This window comes from Urtica dioica, chromosome 4 (genome assembly GCF_054948205.1).
Source record: "Urtica dioica subsp. dioica isolate 48M chromosome 4, U.dioica_male_clone48M_v1_H2, whole genome shotgun sequence".
Lineage (NCBI taxonomy): Eukaryota > Viridiplantae > Streptophyta > Magnoliopsida > Rosales > Urticaceae > Urtica > Urtica dioica.
The window spans coordinates 23,134,805-23,156,992 of NC_142759.1; the positions used below are offsets into that span (position 1 = coordinate 23,134,805).

Consider the following 22,188-nt stretch of genomic DNA (forward strand, 5'->3'; position numbering starts at 1 on the left):
GGCGCCCAACATCACTCTAGAAGGAGCTTCTAGAAGCTACTTAATTTGTTCATGACGACATGACAAAGGCCCATTAAGAATTTTCAATAAAATTCTTATGAAATGAAATTAATCAACAAGGCCCAATTAATCTAATTTGGCCGAGTGACATTAAGTCATTAAATGACCTTGTCAAAAAATTTATTGACATTCATTTCATGCTATGTCTCAAAAGATAAAAATACCATTTTGACAATTTTCGTTCTTGTTTTGACTTAGCTTCCAGTTTAACTATTCCTATTCGATGTGATTCGTGATAGTGACCTCATGGATCCAAATGAACAAAGCTTGAGCTAAACACTTGGACTCAAAAGTTCACAAAACTTTTTTCAAGTTTAGCTTAATGTCAACTGACTCCACTAAATAGTTGACACTGAAAATCTCTCGGTTCAAATGAATTTATTTTCTACTCAAGAATTCGACCTAATTGTAATGAGTGGATCCACAGAATATTATCAGTGTTTACCCTTCATGAATATCATCATCTAGTTGGGATTTACAAAATTACCATTTTACCCTTCTAGCTGTTATTTCCTCAACTCCTTTGTCGCTTGTGAATAAGTTAGAAACAATGTATTGACGAGGAGCTAACAAGTCACATTGTTTCATCCAAAAGAGTCAGGACACAATTTGGACACTGGCCAGTTCCTTTATTCACACTCCAAGGAACAAAGCATGAGGTGATATACATTGCATTTCAGCAATCTTGTTCATGAATTCCATATCTATGAGAACTTCACAAAGTTACTCATGACATTCTCACAACTTAGTACTTCACCAATAGGCCCTGTTCGGAATCACATAGTGAGTCCGAACTCTGACTTTCTCAAATGAGAATACGTAAGCTGTGAAATGGCATGTCTCATTTCAGGATTAAGGTAAGCACGATGCAATTCATACGTAGTGACTTCGAGACATAAGAGGTTAAATGGTTTGTTCTTATCTTGTATCTAGAAGTGCACTGGTCAATTCAGTACCTTCGAAAGATACCTAGAAGAACTATAGAGTCTGCAAATCTCAATGCCTCATAACCAGACATCATAGATTCTTCTAACAATCATACTGAGGTCAATAGTCCTTTGACCCTTAGATTGCGAATATATCATTTTAAGCAAACTACGAAGAGTTTGTTCATGCAAGTCTACATTTGTCTCTTCGTAAGTTGTTTAGTTTGTTTATGGACTAAAGACTAATGTTTTATCATAAAGCTTCAAACAGACAAGGAAGAATGAATGAACATTTCAACTTTTTATTAATAAATAAGCAATTACAAGCAAGAGTCTTCATGAGACTTTATTACATCAAATGTACAATATAAAGATTACAACTCTTCTTGTGGGCACCATTGACAACATTAAGCATATCCTAAAATATCTTAAGAGAACTAGAGACATGATGCTTATATACACAAGTAATGACTTGGTGATACAAGGATACACTGACTCTGATTTTCAGGCAAACCGTGACATGTTGAAGTCAACGTCTGGATCAGTGTTCACTCTCAATGGAGGAGCGATTGTCTGGAGAAGCATTAAGCAATATAGTATCGCAGACTCTACTATGGAAGCTGAATATATTGCAGCTTCCAAGGCAGCAAAAGAGGCTGTTTGGCTTAAGAATTTCTTAGCCGAACTAGAGGTAGTTCCTAAAATGAACGAGCCTGTGCAACTCCACTGTGATAACACTGGAGCCATCGCAAACTCGAAGGAACCTCGCAGCCATAAGAGAGGAAAGCATATAGAACGAAAATACCACCTTATAAGAGAAATAGTTCGAAGAGGAGACGTGGCAGTCATGAAGATCTCGACGTTGGACAACATTGCGGATCCAATGACAAAGGGACTATCCGAACATGTGTTCGTGAAACACGTGGAAGGAATGGGCCTTAGATACATGCCATATCTTCTCTAGGTCAAAGTGGGAGATTGTTAGGAATTCTTGCCCACGAGAAGATACTTATGTAAATTCTCGTTGAAATTATTAATAAAATAAAGTTTGACATTTATTATCTATTTGAATTGAAAGCGTTATTTCTTATTTAATGAGATTTATTAAACATTCATTATTCCATAGCCTCCGTATCTAACTGAGTCACGTGCTGGACACCTGAGTTCGGGCGGTGTGCTAAAACATGGTCGATGACTGATATACGCCTGGAAAACTATATCTAAAGTCATATATGTGGAACACATAGGTGAATGCTGATCACTGTGTGGGAGCATTCTACACTTGTGGTAAGTGTACGACCCGGACATGTCTTGGTGTAGATGTGTCGTTTAAGGACCGTTACGACACACTAACCGAGGCCATTATGATGGTCACAGTGAGACTTGATCTAAATCCTGAAGTGATCATGGACACTGGGTTATGTTACTGAGCTCTTTGACTCATTCGCTAAAAGGCTATTCATGCTAATCACAGCTTATGTCTTGGGAGTTTTCTCAGAGCATAATTCGAGTGGGAAATGATTTACAGATACGGAATCCAGCCTTCCTGAAAGAAGGTTAATGTTCTCTCACCTAAGGTTTGATTCCAGAACCGATAGATTGCGCGCACTTTCGAAGTAAGTAACGTTCAAAAGAATCTTTCGCTGGGGAAGCAACAATGCTTACGACTGATATGTATCAAGAGAAGTATAACAGAAAAATTGACTTCTCTTGACACGGGTTGAACGTGGAGGATCTTGATCACAAACTGACTATATCAGTGGACACTCGTCACGATGAGTAAATATAATTCTAGTGTAAAGGAGAGTTAAGTCTTGGATTACAAGGTGTAGTATTTGACCAAGATTAAACGAATCGATGGAAAAAGAGAAAGGACTATTTCGTCTTTTTCATCGGATTTGTTAAGCTTCTATTACTAGGTCCATAGTCCCCGATTCGGCTCTGATAAAGGCGGATAAGAACTTTCGTATAATAATGTTTATCATTATTAATCTCACTTGCTGTAATTGTGATTGACAACATTAATTCTGGAAAACGGGTATTCGCAGAATTAAAAAAATATTTATGGTAGAATTGTTTATTTATTGTTTGATCAAGTAAATAAACAATTATTAATTATTTGTTTATTGTTGGACCAAGTAAATAATGATTAATTGGGTTTTAAGCAATTGGGCCTTGCACAAAATATGAAAATCGGATTTGGGAATTTCGGCATAGGAGTTGCGCAAATCCCCCTTGGCCGTGTGCCTAAAATTCGACTTTTTTCAATATTGGTATTTACCAATATTTTCTCTTTAGTTGTTTAAATAAAGGAGAGAGAATAATATAAGATATTGTCCTATATTTTCTCCTTATTTAAAGGAAAGTATTTAGGAGAATATATGAGAATATATTTAAAGGGAAATAATATATTCCCCTTTATTCTCTCACTAAATAAAATATTCTCTATTTAAATAGAGAATAATATCCCATAGATATTGATCTGATGGATGAGAGAAAAAGTAGGATTCACTTGTTGAGATCCAATGGCCTAGATTTAATCCACTAGTGTGAACACATTAAAAGGAAATAAAATATTCTGGAAGATTCCATGAATATCTCTTTTTACTACTATAAATAGGGGTTCATGAGAAGGCAAAAATAAGCAATTATTTGGTGAAAATTTCGTGCATCCTAGCCTCTCCTTGGCCGTGCATCTGCCTCAACCTCCCCTTGGAAATTCGTTTCCATTCTTAGTAAAATAAGAGAGAGATCTCGAAACACCTAGTTTCGTGATCTAGTGAGATAAAGATTGTGCCCACGCATCTTTCTTATTCGTCTCGGAGATTACGTTTCGGAAGACTAAGGTGTCATCACATCGAGTCCTTGAAGTAGAGTCCCTTATTTGATCGTGTGGAGGCTTGTACGTTCAAGACGAAGACGGATTGTGAAAGCTTTCAGTTCGTGAACCGAAAATCAATGTAAGGACTTGTTTACTGTTATTTCGGTTGCTTGACATATATGCTCTCGTATAATTTTTAATTAACGTAAATCTAGATCTTGTCATATAATCATTGAATTAATTAGCTCATGATTAGCGTAATTAATTACTTTTCCGCATTAATATGGTTATATGGGGAATCATCCCCGACAATTGCGAGGTGCTATATCTAGCATCGATGAACAATTTGATGCAACGGCAATATCGTGACATAGAAGTGGCCACCGGCATGCTCTACAATCTCCATTAGATGTTTGGAGGGCAAGGGCGTCAGGCCAGACAGCAAGCAGTCAGACAGTTTATGAACTGTCGCATGAAGGCTAGGACTCCTGTCAGGGACCATATGATGCTGATCATTAGTTACCTGAATAGATGGAAATCCTAGGATCTGAGATTGACGGGGAGACCAAAATAGATATGATCTTGGAAACTCTCCCCGAATCTTTTGATACCTTCAAGCTGAACTACTCCATGAATAAGTTAGAGTACACTGTTACCGAGCTAACGAAGGAGCTTTACACTGCTGAAGGTCTCACTAAGAGAAAGAGGAACCAAGGAGAGGCACATGCTACTGAGCATAAAGCCTCCACCTTTGGATCTAAGAAGAGACCTCACAAGGCCGAGAAGAAGAACTGTCCAGCCTACCTTAAAGCAAAGGAAAATGGTAATGTACTTATTACCGAAGCATGCTTAGTAGCTGATAATGTATCAACGTGGATTCATAACTCCGCTGCTACTCATATTTGTTGTTCCTTGACTGGTTTCAAGAAAACCAAAAGCTTAGAGGAAGGTGACTTCTCCTTCAGGTGGGGTGATGAGAGCTCGGTGTCAACAAAGGCCGTGGGATCAGTGACACTATCTTTTGAAGATCGAACTTTAAATTTGAATAATGTTTATTTTGTTCCTTCCTTTGGGAAGAACTTGATATATGTTGCTCGTCTTTATGAGCAAGATTATTGTTTAAAGTTTATTAAGAATGAAATTCGAATTTCTCTTTCCAATAATTCTTTCGTCACTGATGCATGTATGAAGAATGCTCTCTTTTACATTTATCCCACGCAACCTTCGCTTTTAGACACTAAAATAGATAATGATCTAGTTAGGGAGCCAAAGAGGATCAAACTTTTTGATTCCTCCGATCTAATAAAATCAACATAACTCTGGCACTTAAGACTTGGTCATATTAGTCTAGACATGATTAAGAGACTTGTGAGGGGCGGTCCACTCCAAGCCGCTGCAATAGGTTCATTACCTACTTGTGAATCTTGTATAGAAGGCAAACCGACTAAGCGACCTTTCTCAGCTTAGGGTCGAAGAGCCACTGAGTTGTTGGAACTCGTACATTTTGATGTATGTCGTCCACTCAATACACATGCACGGGGAGGATACGAATACTTTGTTACCTTCACCGATGATTACTCAAGATATGGTTTTGTCTATTTTCGAAAACACAAATCCGAGACCTTTGACGTATTTAAGGTCTTCCGGGCTTTAGTGGAAAAGCAAACTGCCAAACAGATCAAAACCCTTCGATCTGATCGAGGTGGTGAGCATATGTCTGGAGAGTTCGATGACTTTCTTAAAGAAGAAGGTATCGCTTCTCAACTTACAGCACCTGGTACACCTCAACAAAATGGAGTGTCAGAGAGAAGGAACCGAATTCTAATAGAGATGGTTAGATTGATGATGAGTTACTCATCACTCCCTCTTTCCTTTTGGGGATATGCCCTCGAAACAGCCGCTTACATTCTAAACCACGTTCCATCCAAAACGGTTCCTGGTACTCCTTCTGAACGATGGACTGGCTGTAAAGTAAATCTTGGCCGCATCAGAATTTGGGGTTGCCCTGCACATGTGCTAAGGCAAAAGACTAGCAAGTTGGCTGGTAGGTCAGAATTGTGTCTGTTTGTTGGATATCCGAAGGAAACTAAAGGTTTCACATTCTATAGTCCTGAGGACGACAAGACTTTCGTTAGCACGAATGATCGTTTCCTTGAGGAGGACTTTATGAAAGATGTAAAACCTAGAAGCAAAATTTTGCTTGAAGAAAAGTTGGGTGAGGATGCTTCTACCTCATCTGTAAGAACTATTCTTACCCCAACTGAACCACAACCTAACTCATCCGAATCTTGTCAAGTAGTACTTCGACGTAGTGGGAGGGTTTCTCAAAAGCCTGACAGGTACATGTCTAACGGAGATACTCTCGTAGCCGTCTCTGACATGGATGACCCTGTTTCTTACAGCCATGCAATGGCTGGTTCTGAATCAAACCTTTGGCTTGACACCATGAAAGTTGAAATTCTCTCGATGTATGTCAACAATGTCTGGAAACTTGTGGACCTTCTCGAAGGGATTAAACCCGTAGGGTGTAAGTGTATATACAAGAAGAAAATGGGTCCGGATGGGAACGTCTAGACGTTCAAAGCACGACTAGTGGCTAAGGGTTATACCTAAAAGGAAGGTATTGACTATGATGATACCTTCTCGCCAGTCGCGATGCTTAAATCCATCTGCATACTTATATCCATAGTTGTTGCTCTCGACTATGAGATCTGGCAAATGGATGTTAAGACTGCCTTCCTGAATGACAATCTTGACGAGCGCATTTATATGGCTCAACCAGACGGTTTCGTGGAAGAAGGTCAAGAGACCAAGGTTTGTGAGTTGCTTAAGTCCATTTATGGATTAAAGCAAGCATCCAGGTCATGGAATATTACTCATTGGTAATGATGTGGGTAAATTATCCGAGGTTAAGATCTGGCTAGCAAAGCCATTCGATATGAAGGATCTAGGAGAAGCCGCGTACATTATGGGTATCCAAATCTTTCGAGATCGGAAAAACCGGACTTTGTCAATCTCTCAAGCATCTTATATTGATAAGGTGATGGATCTTTTCTCGATGCAAGACTCCAAGAAGGGCCAAACACCCTTTAGGCATGGAGTCTCACTCTCTAAGGACCAACCTCCCAAGACTGCACAAGAGATTAAAGACATGAGAAAAATTCCTTACGCCTCAGCCGTAGGAAGTCTCATGTATGTTATGCTTTGCACTAGACCTGATATCTGCTTCGCAGTTGGCGTAGTTAGCCATTTCCAATTCAACCCTGGACCCGAGCACTGGATTGTTGTTAAGCATGTTTTTAAGTATCTTCGGAGAACTAGGAACTTGATGCTTACATATTGAGGTACCGACCTGGCTATGAAGGGATATACCGACTTCGATTTTCAAGCGGATAAGGATTCCACGAAATCCACTTCAGGATCTGTGTTAATCCTAAATGGTGGATCTGTGGTTTGGAGGAGTATCAAGCAATCTTGCATTGCTGACTCCACAATGGAAGAAGAATATGTGGCTGCTTGTGAAGCATCCAAAGAGGCTGTATGGCTTAGAAAATTCCTTAAGTATTTGGAAGTCGTTCCAAACCTCGACGAGCCCATGACTCTTTATTTTGATAACAGTGGGGCTGTCGCTAACTCAAAGGAACCTCGAAGCCATAAGCGCTCTAAGCATATTGAGAGGAAATACCATTTGATTCGAGAGATCGTGCAGCGCGGAGACATGGTGGTGAAGAAGATCTCAACGGTGGACAACCTGGAAGATTCATTCACCAAGGCCCTAGCCAACAAGGTCTTCGACCAGCATCGGGAGGGATTAGGCATGAAAGACTACTCACATCTTCTTTGAGTCAAGTGGAAGTTTGTTGTCAATGGTGCCTACAAGAAGAGTAGTAGTCTCTAATTATTTAAATTTAATGTAATAAAGTCTCACGAAGACTCTTGCTTGTAATTGCTGAATATTTAATAAAAGTTGAAACGTTCATTCATTCTTCCTTGTCTATTTGAAGCTTTATGATAAACTATAGTCTTTAGTCCTTAAAAAAACCTAACAACAAATGAAGAGTCAATAATAGATTTGCATGAACAAACACTTCATGGTTTGCTTAAAACCGTATATTTACAATCTAAGGATCAAAGGGCTATTGATCTCAGTATAATTGTTAGGAGAATCTGTGATGTCTGGTTATGGGACATTGAGAGTTGGAGACTCTATAGTTCTTCCTAGGTATCTTCTGAATTGATTAGTGCACTTCTAGAGACAGAATGAGAACAAACCATTGAACTTCTTATGTCTCGAAGTCACTATGTATGAATTGCATCGTGCTTACCTCAATCCTAAAATGAGACATGTCATTTCATAGCTTACGTACTCTCATTTGAGAAAGTCAGAGATCTAGATTCACTATGTAATATAGACAAGACCTATTGGTGAAGTACTAAGTTATGAAGATGTTGTTAGGAATTCTTGCCCATGAGAAGATTTATTTGTAATTTTCGCTGAAATATTAATAAAATAAAGTTTCGACATTTATAATCTATTTGAATTGAAAGTGTTGTCTACTATTGTAAATAGTTACAACAAAAATTCATCAATCCTTAGTCTCCGTATTAAACCGAGTCACGTGTTGGGCACCTAAGTTCGGACGGTGAACTAAAACCAGGTGGATGATTGATACAAGCCTGAGTAGCTGTATCCGAAGTCACATATGTGGAACACAAGTGAAGGTTGATCACTTAGTGGGAGTATTCTACACTTGTGGTAAGTGTACGATCCGGACAGACCTTGGTTATGGATGTGTCGTGTAAAGACCGTTATGACGCACCAACCAGGGTCACTATGATGGTCATAGTGAGTCTTGGTCTAAATTTTGAAGTGTTCATGGACTTCTAGGTCTTGTTACTTAGTTCTTTGATTCATCACGTTAAAGGCCAATTGAGGTTACATAAACAGATGTTTTGGGAACTCGGGACTTGATCGCAGAAGGGAAGTGTTTCACAAATACGGAATCCAGCCTTCCTGAGAGAAGGTAAACGTTCTCTCACCTAAGGGTTGATTCCAGAACCGATAGATTGCGCGCACTCTCGAAGTAAGTAACATTCGAGAGAATCTTTCGCTGGGGAAGCAACAATGCTTAGGGCGCATATGTATGAGAAAGGTATAACGGAATAATTGACCTCTTCTCGATACGGGTTGAACCTGAAGGATCTTAATCACGTACTGACTATATCAGTGGACACTCATCACGATGAGTAAATATAATTCCAGTATTAAAGGAGAGTTCAGTCATAGCATACACGGTGGAGTATTGACTAAGATTAGATGAATCGATCGAAAAAGAGAAATGACTATATCGTCTTTTTGATCGGATTCGTTAAGCTTCAACTACTGGGTCCATAGTCCCCGATTCGGCTTCGATAAAGACGAATATGAACTTTCTAATAATAATGCTTTTATTATAATCTCACATGTTGTAATATGATTAGCAGCATACATTCGGAAATTTGTTTATTTGTCGAATTAACTATTTATAGTGGAATTAACTATTTGTTGTTGGATAAGGTAAATAATTAATTGAATTTTGAATTGGGCCTTATGAACATTGCAAAATTCGGAATTCATTAGCCCATGGAGAAGCAATTAATTTGTTCATACCCATAGTGGGTATATTTGGAAAATGCCCAAAAACGAAATCCTTTGCTCATGGGCACATGAAATTCGAAATACCCATATTGGGTGTATTGGGAAAACGCCCAACTTTTCTCTTTCATGATTTAAATAAAGAGAGGATAATATTTAAAAGGAAATAAGATATTTGCCTTTATTCTCTCTATATTTAAATTCCTAATGTTGTCGCTGATTTTTGGACAACTATTTAGGAGCCCAGAGTGGTTAGACCCAAGGCCGGACTAAGTGGTCTCACTCCGGCTCGAGCGTGTCGGACGTGGTATCCCAAGTCGTCCCTTAGCTGTGGGTGAAGCTCACCTCATCTCGATACCTGAAAAGCAAGCAAGAGATTGTGAACTACAAAGGGGAAACAGGGGGGGTGCCCCTGTTTACCTCTCCGACGCTCAACATTAGTGGGATTGAGGTGGAGTATAGAAGTTTTAGGGGTGTTTAGAGGCCGAGACTTGAGAGAAACGAGCGATGTACGAGTTCGACAGCGTTTCAGTACTCAAGAATGGATTACCTGGGTCAAGGGAGAGACCCTCATATTTATAGGCGGCCAAGGGGTGTTTGGGGAACCCCTTGGCCGAGCGCCGGCCTTGGAGAGCCGGTCTTGGAGGATGGCCGGCCTTGGAGCGCCGGCCTTGGAGGAGGGCCGGCCTTGGAGTGCCGGCCTTGGAGGAGTGCCGGCCTTGGAGGAGGGCCGGCCTTGGAGCGCCGGCCTTGGAGGAGGGCCGGCCTTGGAGTGCCGGCCTTGGAGGAGGGCCGGCCTTGGACATGGCCGGCTGACCTTTCGGTCGGCCATGGGCCGGCTGAGCATATGGCCGGCCATTGGCCGACTGACCTTTGGGCCGGCGATAGGCCGGTCAAGCATACGGCCGGCCGCTGGCCGGCTGACCCTTGGCCCGGCCATTGGTTTGGGCCGGCCAAAGGCCGAGGCAAGGTTTCGCCGCCTGAGGCCTTGCACCGGTCGCGTGGGTCGAAGTGACGCCTTAGTCCCCGTCGGTCCGAGACGGACTGACAACACCTAATATCTATGAGATAATATTGGATTTGATATTATCTCACTATTTAAAAGGGAATAAGATATTGCTTTTTTAAATAGATTCCTTATTTAAAGGAAGATATTATGGAATAATATATCTTAGATTATGATCTAAGGGTTAAGAGAGAAAGTATGAATTTAAATAAAGATCTAACAGTTGATCTTTAATTGGAGACTAGGGTTTCCTAAAACCTCTCCATTCCACTACTATAAATAGAGGTTCAAGGGAAGAGAAATAATGTACCTAATTGCTTTAGAATTTTTGTCCATTCACTCTCTGTGGTGGACGTAAATTTCTTTCTCTCCTTTGCCCTCGGAACTCCGTGATTCCAATCCCATAAACACGGTGCGACCTGAATTCACTGTTTGAGGTCGTAGTTAGATAAAGATTGTGCCCACTCATATTTCCTATTCGTCTCGGAGATTACGTTTCGGAAGACTACGGTGTCATCAACAACGGCTTGAAGCTGATCCCGAAGTTTCAGAAACAACACGACGAAGTAGTCTAATAAAGACTGGAGACGGATTTGTCAAAGCTTGAAGATTCAGTTCGTGAGCCCAACGAGTAAGTGTCACTAGAACTTAATCTAATTTTTTATCAGTTGCATGCTCGCTCTCATACTTTTATAGTACACACAATTAAATCTAGATTCTTGTTTAATGACCATCTTAATTAGCTTTCGAGTAGCATAATTATTTTTTCTGCACGGTTATTAAGGTGAACTAATCACCAACAAGTGGTATCAGAGCTAGTTGATTTACTTGTTTGTTTGATCCGTTCATGCATTTAAATAATGGTTTGAATGAAATTATATTTGATTATGTTTTTCATTCAATTCGATAATTGTATATGCGAATTGTTTTCGGGTTTGATTATAGAATATTTGATTCTCGCTTTCTAGATTTTATGTACACCACAAATTTTGGCGAGTATAAGTTTTATGTAATTTATTTTTTCATGTACATTATTCTTGTTGTAATCCCGACGTGATCACGACGATCGACGAGACGTCACGACTACAACCGACCGAAGAAGCCGCTGCACCCATGCAACGCGTCTCCATGCGACTGAGCCGTGGCCAAGCAGTCCAGCGGGGGAGCTGCCTTGCAACCCCGCTCCAGCGCTGGAACCACCCAGCCACGGCAGTCCTAGCCGTGGTCTTCAGTCCCGCGGCCTGCCTCTAGGGCAGGCCTAGCCGTGCAAGGCTTGGACCAGCTTGGCAGGCTGGGCCGAGTGGATTCTGTCCGGGCCCGAGGCCCGGATGCCCAGTGGGCCCACGTGGCCCACTGAATTTTAAAAAAAAATCAAGCTAAAAGGAAAATAAATAATTTGAATTGATTTATTTTTCCTTGGGACATAGATATGGGCCCAAATAAGAATCCATGGGCCAATAGTATTGGGCTCATCTTGTTTTTTTTTTATATAGGGTCAAATAGAATACAATCAAAACCGAAACAAACCATGCTTGCTTGTTTATTTAATTGCTTTGCCTATGTATGCTTGCTTGCTTGGATATTGTATCGTGGGTTGCTTGCTTGTGGGTTTTTTTAATTCATATGTAAAACATCTAATCGAATTAGGATAGTTTTAATGAATGAGTTGAACGGATCGGAGAGATTTGTGACCAAGCCGATAAGAGGCTAAGCGGGGAGGTTATTAAAAGACAATGTCTTCTCTCCCTACTGGAAGCTCATCCGTGAAGGGATGCTATTAGGTTAAACGAGACTAGTTGTCACGAAAACCTAATCACTAAACTATATCGAAACTTAATTATTTTTGAAGGGTAATTTAGTAACACTCTTGAGTTTTTAATATGACTTAGTAAACTCGAGTGGATCACTTAGATTAATGGAATGCTAGGATAATTAAAATACTAAAAGTATATTGAGTCTTTGTTGCGAATTTTCTCGCACACGCAAGTGCACGTGGTTGCAATAGTAATAAATCGTAAGAACGAGTCGATCCCTCGAGGATTAGCTAAATAAGGAATCCGATAATCACAAGCTAATATAGAACTAAATATAGTTGATAGAATCGTTGTCACAAAAAATTCAATAACATGTCACAAAAGTAAACAACTAAATGCACAAAATTTCTATTGGATAAAGGGAAGGACTATGGTTCACGGGTTCACAAAACAACTTGGATTCGCTGAGTTAAGAAAAGAAACAAGCTATTGAGATTCACACTTTTCACTACTCATACTCACTTTAATAGACTTGATAGATCTCTCTCAAGCATCTAACCACCTAAATCGATACCGAAATATCATCTTTCGATCTCAACTCCTAACAAGCACGGCTAGCATTAAAAACAAGAGTATTCTCACGAGTCTAAAACAACCTAGCTATATATAGCCTAGGAATGTATTCTAGTAATCCACACAAAAACTAGGCCTGTGCACGGTCCGGTCCGGTCCAAAACCGGCCAAAAAACCGGACCGGACCGTTCAAAACGGTTCAAAAAAACTCAAAACGGACTGGACCAAAAAACTGTAAAAACCGGACCGGACCGGACCGTTTTAAATCATCTAGACCGGACCGGACCGTTTTGAACCGTTTGGACCGTTTAGACCGGACCGGACCGTTTTGGACCGTTGGACCGTTTTGAACCGTTTTACATAATTAAAAAAAATAAAAACCATTAATTTTCCAACAAAACACAAATATATAGTCATATATGGGAGTTAAATACATGCACAAATGTCTAATTTGGCTAATTGGACATTAATTTATTTTTTTTTATAAATAAACCGGTCCGGTCCGGTTTAACGGTTTTTAAAAAAAAAAAACCGGACCGGACCGGTTGCATTGAGTAAACCGGACCGGACCGGACCGGAAAAACAAAAAACCGTTTTAAACCAGACCGGCGGTCTAAAAATCACCGGTCCGGTCCGGTTTACGGTTTTTACGGTTTTTTTGCGCCGCCCTAACAAAAACACAACAACCTAATCTTTCTCAAGCATTAGAATTGAACATAAAACAAGAATGAGTTCATGACATTCATACAAGCATTAAGCATAGTTGTGGATTAAGTAAAAGTGATGAGAAAAACAACAACCTAACAATTCTAATACCATGAATCCTACATCGTAATGAACCCGCTACACCATAGCCCTACATGAGACTAGTTCATATTAATATCTATGACAATAAAAATACTTAAAGATGAACACAAGAACAACACATCAAGAAACATCATAAACATATGGAGAACTTGAATTAAAAAAAATAAGAGTTTAGAGAATAGAACAGTTTGATTAGGATTGCAGCAATGGTAGAACTCTGCAGCTCTCTCCTTCTCTTCAAATTGGAGCCACAAAGTATGAACAAGTCTGGAAAATTTAGGAAAAATAATGAAAAACTAAGAAAATGAAAAGATGTTCTTGATAGATTCTACAAAATCTCCTTCCATGCATGCCTTCTTCTGAGAACATTGGTCTTTTTAAGGTTGAATGGGCTTATTTTTGGAGCAATCTAAGCCTTCAAATCTCATCCAATGGCTGAGAATCGCTAAAAAAATGAAGACAACGAAGTCTGTCAGGACGACCGCGCGCCGCGCGGTCCTTCTTTTCGCTTCCGCGTGGTTCGCGCGTAAGACTCTGTAGCTTTTGCTGCAGATTTCCTACTCCGCGCGACGCGCGAAATGGACCTCGCGGTGCGTGGAGTTGGAAAACAATGTTTTCTTCGCTTCTTTTCTTCATTTTTGCTCCGTTTTGACTCCGATTAGCTTATTTTTCCATATTGTGACCCCAAACACTAGTAAAACGCATATAGACCTGAAAATCCATCAAAAACACTCTAGAGGTAATTAAAATCCTTGAGGACTCGTTGGTTTGAAGCTCGGGAGATAGGAGTTTACGCGTGATTAACGCACCTATCAAATCCCCCCTAACTTAAACCGTGACTTGTCCTCAAGTAACAAAAGAAAATGAGACACACACAAATCAAAAAGAAAGAAAGAGGAAACTATGTGGATAGAATTCTAATGCTAAAAAATTTTGCCTCAAACACTTGTCAATGCCTCAACTCAAATTTATATAGACATGAAAACCCACATTTTCAAGTTTTAAACCGACTACTAAATGTGAAAGCAATCTTGTGGGCTCATGTCACCTTAGACCTGTTTTACAATGCTTACCATCTAGTGAACTTTCGGAATCCTAGTCTCATAGTCTTTCAACCGCCATCAAGAGAACACAAAATCGAAAATGAATAGGAATTAGTTTCAATTTGACACAACCATATGCCCCCTATTCTCTATTCTCTCTACTAATCTGCACACCTCATTTCTAGCTCGTCAATTAGGTCTTAAAAGGCTTGTAATGTTCAAGGTAAGGTCAAAGGTATGGAAAGGAAATTTTAGTGGCTCAAACATTAACTTTAGCGACTCGAATCTCACCCAAAAATACAACCCTAACATGAAGTTTAATCACTCACCCATCCCTACGTTCTTGGCATCAAATTTCACCCAACGAGAACGTTTTACTTAGTCTTTTTATTTCCTGTGTCCCCCCCCCCCCCAAACTTCAACTCAACAAAAACAAACGATAAGTCTCTAAAACAAAAACATAGAACACCACGCCAACATAAAAATAAACACTTTTTTTTTCAGATATATTTTTTTTTTCTTTTTTTTTTTTTCGCTATATAACAATAAAATTAAAAATAACTAATCACTGGCGTGGTGTCTAATGGACTATAAAACACATAGAGACTAGTCGGAGAACATGTCATAAAATAGAAAGAATTCACTCATGTCACTCAAGAGTCGCTAAAGTCAATGGGGTTCTTTGTGGGATTTTCAAATCATCGGCTCGGCTTTTTCTGACTAAGTATCGAGAATAAATAGTGTTTAACCTTTTGTGAGTGGGTTCTAAAAGATAAACAAACATGGGTTTGCTTTTTGGCTTGACGGGCTATACCTAATGTCTAAATCATCATCACTAGATCAATGTGCACTAAAGTTCGCTTCGAATAGAGATCGGAGATGGTTCTAGTGTGTTTGGTGTTTTCTTTTAAACGATTGGCTAGACTACTCCTCAAGGTTTCCTAAGCTTTGAGACATACAAAATTTAGGTCTAGTTTTGGCAACAACCTAGCTCACTAAACTTCTTTCACACAAGGTAGCACATGGGTCTATTTTCACTATCTATGATTGAAGATTTTAATATCATTGGCTATCATAAGTGGATCATTGGCAATTGAGCATAAATTCTACTAGAAACCACACAAAGAAAAATGAAATTAAACTATCCGATTTATGTAAAAATAAAACACACCCCGCAAGACAAGAAAAACTTTCCCCCCAAACTTAAAACACACATTGTCCTCAATGTAAATATAACGGGAGAAAAGTACATACCTCGTGGGGGTGGTCAAACTCTTCTACTCGTTCTCGTCATAATCCTCATCCTCGTCCTCATCCTCGTCATCGTTGTCATCGTCGGCTTCGGGAGGAACGTATTGGCTTGGCTCCCATGGAGGATAGAAGGGATATGGCTCGATGAGGCGTTGTGGGTAGGCCGGGTAGACGGGGACGTCGGGGTAGACACCGGTACTTGCATCGGGAGGAAGGGCGTAAAATTGGTGTTGGTGAGACGTCCATTGATTGTAGACACTCCGATGAAATTCGTCTCTCTCCCGCGCGCGCTAGTCCGGTTATCGAGGGTGAGCATGTTGTCGTCGATGCGGCCCAATTGTTGCGCAACGTTTTGCATCATGGCCATTAGATCTTGATTATGGTTCCCCGCCGGTCGTCCTTCGGCTCGTCCCGGTGGCGGTGGCTGCTCACTTGATAGGGGCGTTGGGGCCCACTTGATAGCGCTCCGGGACGTCGGTAAATCCCCAACCGCGTGGGTGTGCTTGTCCATGCTTCCATTGCGGAAGCTTCATCATCTTCTCCTCATTGATCGGGGCTCCAAGCGGTGCACGGTGCTCGGAGTTTGGAATTTTGAGCTTGGCGTCGAGGAAGAGTTGCGTAATTAGCCCGCCGTGGCCAAGCGTGACATCGGTGTCACGTCTCGCGCAGAATAAGAATCTTTCTCGTAGGAGCCTCCCAATGTTGATCCCTTTTTCCCGTAACGATGCACGCCAATAGGGCTAGTCATTGGTGGTCGAGTTGGTGTGGCCGCAAGTTTGGGAGGATCGAGGTACAAGTGAAATATTGCCATGTCTTGGCGAAGCGGTTGATGCTCGAGATCGGGAGGAAGCCTGGGACTAATTGACCGTGCACGGTCTTCGTCTTGTACGTGGCACCGGGGTAAGCAAGCAAATGGATCCACTCTTCCCATTTGCGGTTGGATAGTGAGGTTGAAGTAGTCGTCATTCTCAGGCTCCGGGATGCCGAGATATGCGTTGAGAGCGGCCAGCGAGATGTTGATGCTCACATTCCGGACCCAAACTACATTGCCTTCCGTCACCGAGAGATTTGCATAGAATTCTCGGACAAGTTTCAGTGAGGCCGGAGTAGTGATGTTGCATAAATTTCCCCACCCCAGAGGCCTCGATTTGAGCCACCATGTCGCCGCATTGTCGAGTGGGCTCTAGAGTGCGCTCGGGAATCAACCCCTTTTTGGAGATTATGTCCCACACGTCTCCCGCACCCTCGAGCAATGTCGATGGTCGAGGCAATGCGACTCCCGTTCGACGGACTCTCTTGGGTTGGGTACGCGACGATGACACTCGGTGCATCTACACAAATAAGCACGTAATAAGTGAACTTTGTCGGAACTATGCTTATATCATGAACTTATCTACCCCCATCAAACACAAATTTCAAAAAATCACATCTCATATATCTATTTTCGTGCAAGGATTTTCACTCGGGTATTTCATCGAACACATATTGTGCATGCCAATTCCAACAAAATACTTGAATTATGAACAATTAATTGGACATTCCAAAACCTAATATGCACCAAAAACACCCTAGTACCATCCATATACCATGAATTCTCCAAAAAAATTCGAATTTAGAAATGTTACCTTGTAGATTTTGGAGATGAGTGGATGAATGAGAGTGAAATCAAAGAGAGAATCACCAAAATGTTGAGTGGGATGTGATGTACAAGTGATTAGGTCTCTTAAAATGTGTTTGATTTCGAGAAAAATATGAGTTTTGGAGAGAATATGGGTGTGGGTGTAAAGAGAATTCGGAGAGGAAATGAGAAGAGAATGAATGTTCACGTTTTTTAAAACAGTTTTTTGGGTTCGCGCGCCGTGCGGTCCAAAAAACTGGTTTCGCGCGGTCCGCGCGTATGACTCTGGAATTTGACGCGTCAAAATTTTTGGACCTCGCGGCGCGCGAAATTAGGGTTATTACCGACGAATAAAATCGTCGGTAAATGTTGTAAATGTTGTAGTGCTCTCATTTTCGAACACGCCGCCATAGTATGGCTTCACTCGCTGCCTATTCACCATGAATTTCTCGCCACTAGCGCTCTCGAGCTCGTACATGCCGGATGCGAATGTTTTCGTGATAGTGAACGGTCCGGACCACCTTGACTTGAGATTTCCGGGAAAGAGTCTCAACCAAGAGTTATAGAGGAGGACTTGTTGTCCCGGGTTGATCTCTTTTGACACGATATGTTTGTCGTGCCATGCCTTCATCTTCTCCTTGTAGATTCTTGCGTTCTCGAATGCTTCGTATCGGAACTCGTCGAGTTCGTTGAGTTCAAGGAGTCTTTGTTTCCTGGCTGCCTCGTGGTCAAAGTTGAGGAACTTCATCGCCCACAACGCTCTATGCTCAAGCTCTACCGGAAGATGGCACGCCTTGCCATATCTAGTTTGTAAGGAGATAGACCGATGGAAGTCTTGAAAGATGTTCGGTACGCCCATAGAGCATCGTCGAGCTTGTGAGCCCAGTCCTTGCGCGAGCTTCCCACCGTCTTCTCTAAGATCTTCTTTATCTCGTGGTTAGAGACTTCGGCTTGACCGTTGGATTGAGGATGATACGCCAAGGCCTTCCGGTGAGTGACACTATATTTTGCAAGGAGCGCAGCGAATTGACGATTGCAAAAGTGGGAGCTTCCGTCACTTATAATTGCTCGCGGTGTGCCATGGCGTGTGAAGATGTTGTGCTTGAGGAAGCGGAGCACTTCTTTCCCATCGCTTGTTGGAGTAGCCTTTGCTTCCACCCATTTGGACACGTAGTCGACCGCGAGAAGGATGTACTTGTTTCCATAGGTGGGTGGGAACGGACCCATAAAGTCTATCCCCCAGACATCGAATAGCTCTATCTCCATTATGTTCTTCAATGGCATCTCATTCCGGTTCGAGATGTTTCCAGTCCGTTGGCATCGGTCGCATGACATGACAAAATTACGGCAATCTCGGAAAAGATTCGGCCAAAAGAAGCCGCTTTGAAGGACCTTAGCCGCCGTGCGATTGTGCCCGAAATGTCGTCCACACTCTAGAGAATGACAATGCTTGAGTATGGAGAGCATTTCGTCGTCGGGCACGCACCGGCGGACTATTGAATCCGTGCACTGCCGATAAAGGATCGGCTCTTCCCAATAGTATCGTCGAATGTTGGAGAGGAATTTCTTCTTCAGGTGGTGGTTGTAGTCCGGAGGCATCTTGTTGCTCACCAAGAAGTTGATGATGTCAGCGTACCATAATGTTGACACCTTCTCCACTGCTAATAATTTTTCATCTCGGTAATTTTCGTCGATAGGCACCTTTTGGTCGTGGATGTGGGTGAGGTCTTCTAGGTGTGAGAGGTGGTCGGCGACGAGATTCTCCGTCCCTTTCTTGTGTTTGATCTCCACGTCGAATTCTTGGAGGAGGAGAATCCATCGAATGAGCCGCGGCTTTTCATCTTTCTTTCCCATCAAATGTCGGATCGCCTCATGGTCGGTGTAGACGATGGTCTTGTTGCCAATGACATAAGGTCGGAAATTGTCAAAGGTAAAGACCACCGCGAGGAGCTCCTTTTCGGTGGTGGTGTAGTTGATTTGGGCATCGTTGAGCTTGCGTAGTAGATTGTGTGGAAGGCTCTTCCCCTTCGCTGCCCGAGAACCACACCTACGGCAAAATCGCTTGCATCGGTCATCATCTCGAACAGCTCGCTCCAATCGGGTGCCACTATCACCGGGGCGGTGCTCAACTTGTTCTTGAGCGTAATGAATGCCTTCATGCACTCGTTGGTGAAGATGAACTTTGTATCCTTCTCGAGGAGACCACAAAGAGGTTTTGTGATTTTCGAGAAGTCTTTGATGAACTCCGGTAGAAGCCCGCATGCCCCAAGAAGCTCCGCACACCTTTGACCGAGATTGGTGAGGTAGTTTCTCGATCGTGGCAATCTTTGCTCGGTCTACCTCCAGCCCTTTTGCGGAGACCCGATGGCCTAGAACAATCCCTTCTTTCACCATGAAATGGTATTTCTCCCAATTGAGCATGAGGTTGGCTTCCACGCACCGATCTAACACCTTAGACAAATTCTCGAGGCAAACATCGTGAGTAGCACCGAAAATAGAGAAGTCATCCATGAATACCTCTATAGCGCTCAACCATGTCAGAGAAGATGGCCATCATGCACCTTTGGAAGGTAGCCAGTGCGTTACATAAGCCGAAGGGCATTCGCCGGAAAGCGAATGTGCCGTAAGGACAAGTGAATGTTGTGTTCTCATGATCTTCGGGGGCGATGGCGATTTGATTGTATCCGGAGTAGCCGTCGAGGAAGCAATAGTATTCGTGGCCGGCAAGGTGGTCAAGCATTTGATCGATGAAGGGCAAAGGAAAGTGATCTTTTCGGGTGGCGGTGTTGAGCTTACGGTAGTCCATGCAAATTCGGAAGCCGGTGACGGTGCGAGTCGGGATAAGTTTGTTGTTGTCGTTTCGAATCACCGTCATCCTTTCTTTCTTTGGAACGCATTAGACTGGGCTAACCCACGAGCTGTCGGAGATTGGGTAGATTACTCCGGCGTCGAGCCACTTCAATATCTCTTTGCGCACCACCTCCTTCATTGCCGAATTGAGCCTTCGTTGATGTTCAATGGAGGGCCGGGCGTTGTCTTCCATGAGGATGCGATGCATGCAAAAAGATGGACTAATACCTTTAATGTCGGAAAGAATCCATCCAATTGCCGGCATATGGGATCGCAACACTCGCAATAACTTATCTTCTTGCTCGCCGGTGAGGTGGTCGGATATGATGACCGGGAGAGTCTTCTCAGCTCCAAGGAAAGCGTAGCGGAGATGAGAAGGCAACTCCTTGAGCTCAATCTCCGAAGGCTCCTCCATGGATGGTTTGCGTGGCTTCGGGCTTTCTCCTAGCTCCTCGAAATACTTCCTTTTATTAGGCTCGAACCCATCCATGTAATTCGCGTATTCTTAGGCTGCACAAGTAACAATTTCGTTAGCGGAATCACACGAGTTAAAAAGACATACCTCAAGGGGCTCATCCGAGCGGCAAGAATGGTCGTCAATGACCGCATCACAAAAATCGACCCCAAATATATCGTTGCTTTCTTTATGGTATTTCATGGTTTTGAAGACGTTGAAGACGACTTCCTCATCTTGCACCCTTAACTTGAGCTCGCCTTTTTGGACATAGATCAAGGCTCCTGCGCTAGCTAGGAATGGCCTTCCCAATATGATAGGGATATTTGTGTCTTCCTCCATGTCTAGCACCACGAAATCAGCGGGGAAGATGAACTTATCCACCTTGACAAGGACATCTTCGATGATGCCTCTTGGGTACTTGATGGATCGGTCCGCCATTTGGAGTGTCACTCGCGTGGATTTCACTTCTCCGATGCCAAGCTTTTGAAAGATGGAGAATGGCATGAGGTTGATGCTAGCTCCCAAATCACACAACGCCTTCTCGAAGTAGAGGTCCCCTATGGCGCATGGTACGGTGAAACTTCGCGGATCCTTCATTTTTGGTGGAAGCTTCCTTTGGATTATAGCACTGCACTCCTCAGAAAGTGTGATTGTGCTACAATCATTAATCCGGCGCCTATTGTAGAGGATGTCTTTCATGAACTTTGCATAGATCGGCATTTGTACGATGGCGTCGGCGAACGGAATGTTGACTTGGAGTTGTTTGAGCATCTCAACAAACCGCCCGAATTGCTCGTCGAGCTAGTTGTTCTTGAGCCGTTGATGAAATGGCACAGGGGCATGCAAGGGAGTCGAGGAGGTAGGCATGGGCTGTGGTGGTGTTGATGATGATGCACCGTCTCCTTCTTTTTCCTTCCCCTTGTTTAAATTCTCAACCACTAACCCGCTGCGAAGAATGATTGCGTTGCATTGGTCCTTCGGGTTGACGTTGGTGTTGCTTGGAAGGTTCCCTTGTGGTCTATTGCTTTGAGCTTAAGCAATTTGACCCACTTGTGTCTCAATGTTCCGGATCAATGCCATTTGATTTTGAAGCGCGGTTTCTTGATTTTGCATGATTGCCGTTGTCCTATTCATGAATGCTAGGAACATGTCATTTGGCTCGATCTTGGGTGTGGGCTGAATTGGTTGTTGTTGAGGTTGGAACCCCCGTTGTTGTTGTTGTGGCTGCCCTTGGTTTTGGTTTTGGTACGCCGGTGAAGGTCGATTGTCCCCGAACCCTTGTTGTTGTTGTTGAGGTCATCTTCATCCTTGATTGTTGTAATTATTGTTTCGACCTCCATTGTTGTAGTTGTTGTTGGCGTTGTGATATTGGCTCCGATTATTGTAG

The 22,188-nt window shown here is 42.3% G+C and overlaps 1 protein-coding gene across 1 annotated transcript; it reads right to left on the reverse strand.

Moving 5' to 3' along the window:
* Positions 1-20,849: 20,849 nt before the first annotated feature.
* On the reverse strand, positions 20,850-21,521 carry LOC149401283 (uncharacterized). Its single transcript, XM_089610651.1, has one exon. The coding sequence runs from the start codon at positions 21,519-21,521 to the stop codon at positions 20,850-20,852; it is 672 nt and encodes a 223-aa protein (XP_089466777.1).
* Between the last annotated feature and the right edge of the window lie 667 nt (positions 21,522-22,188).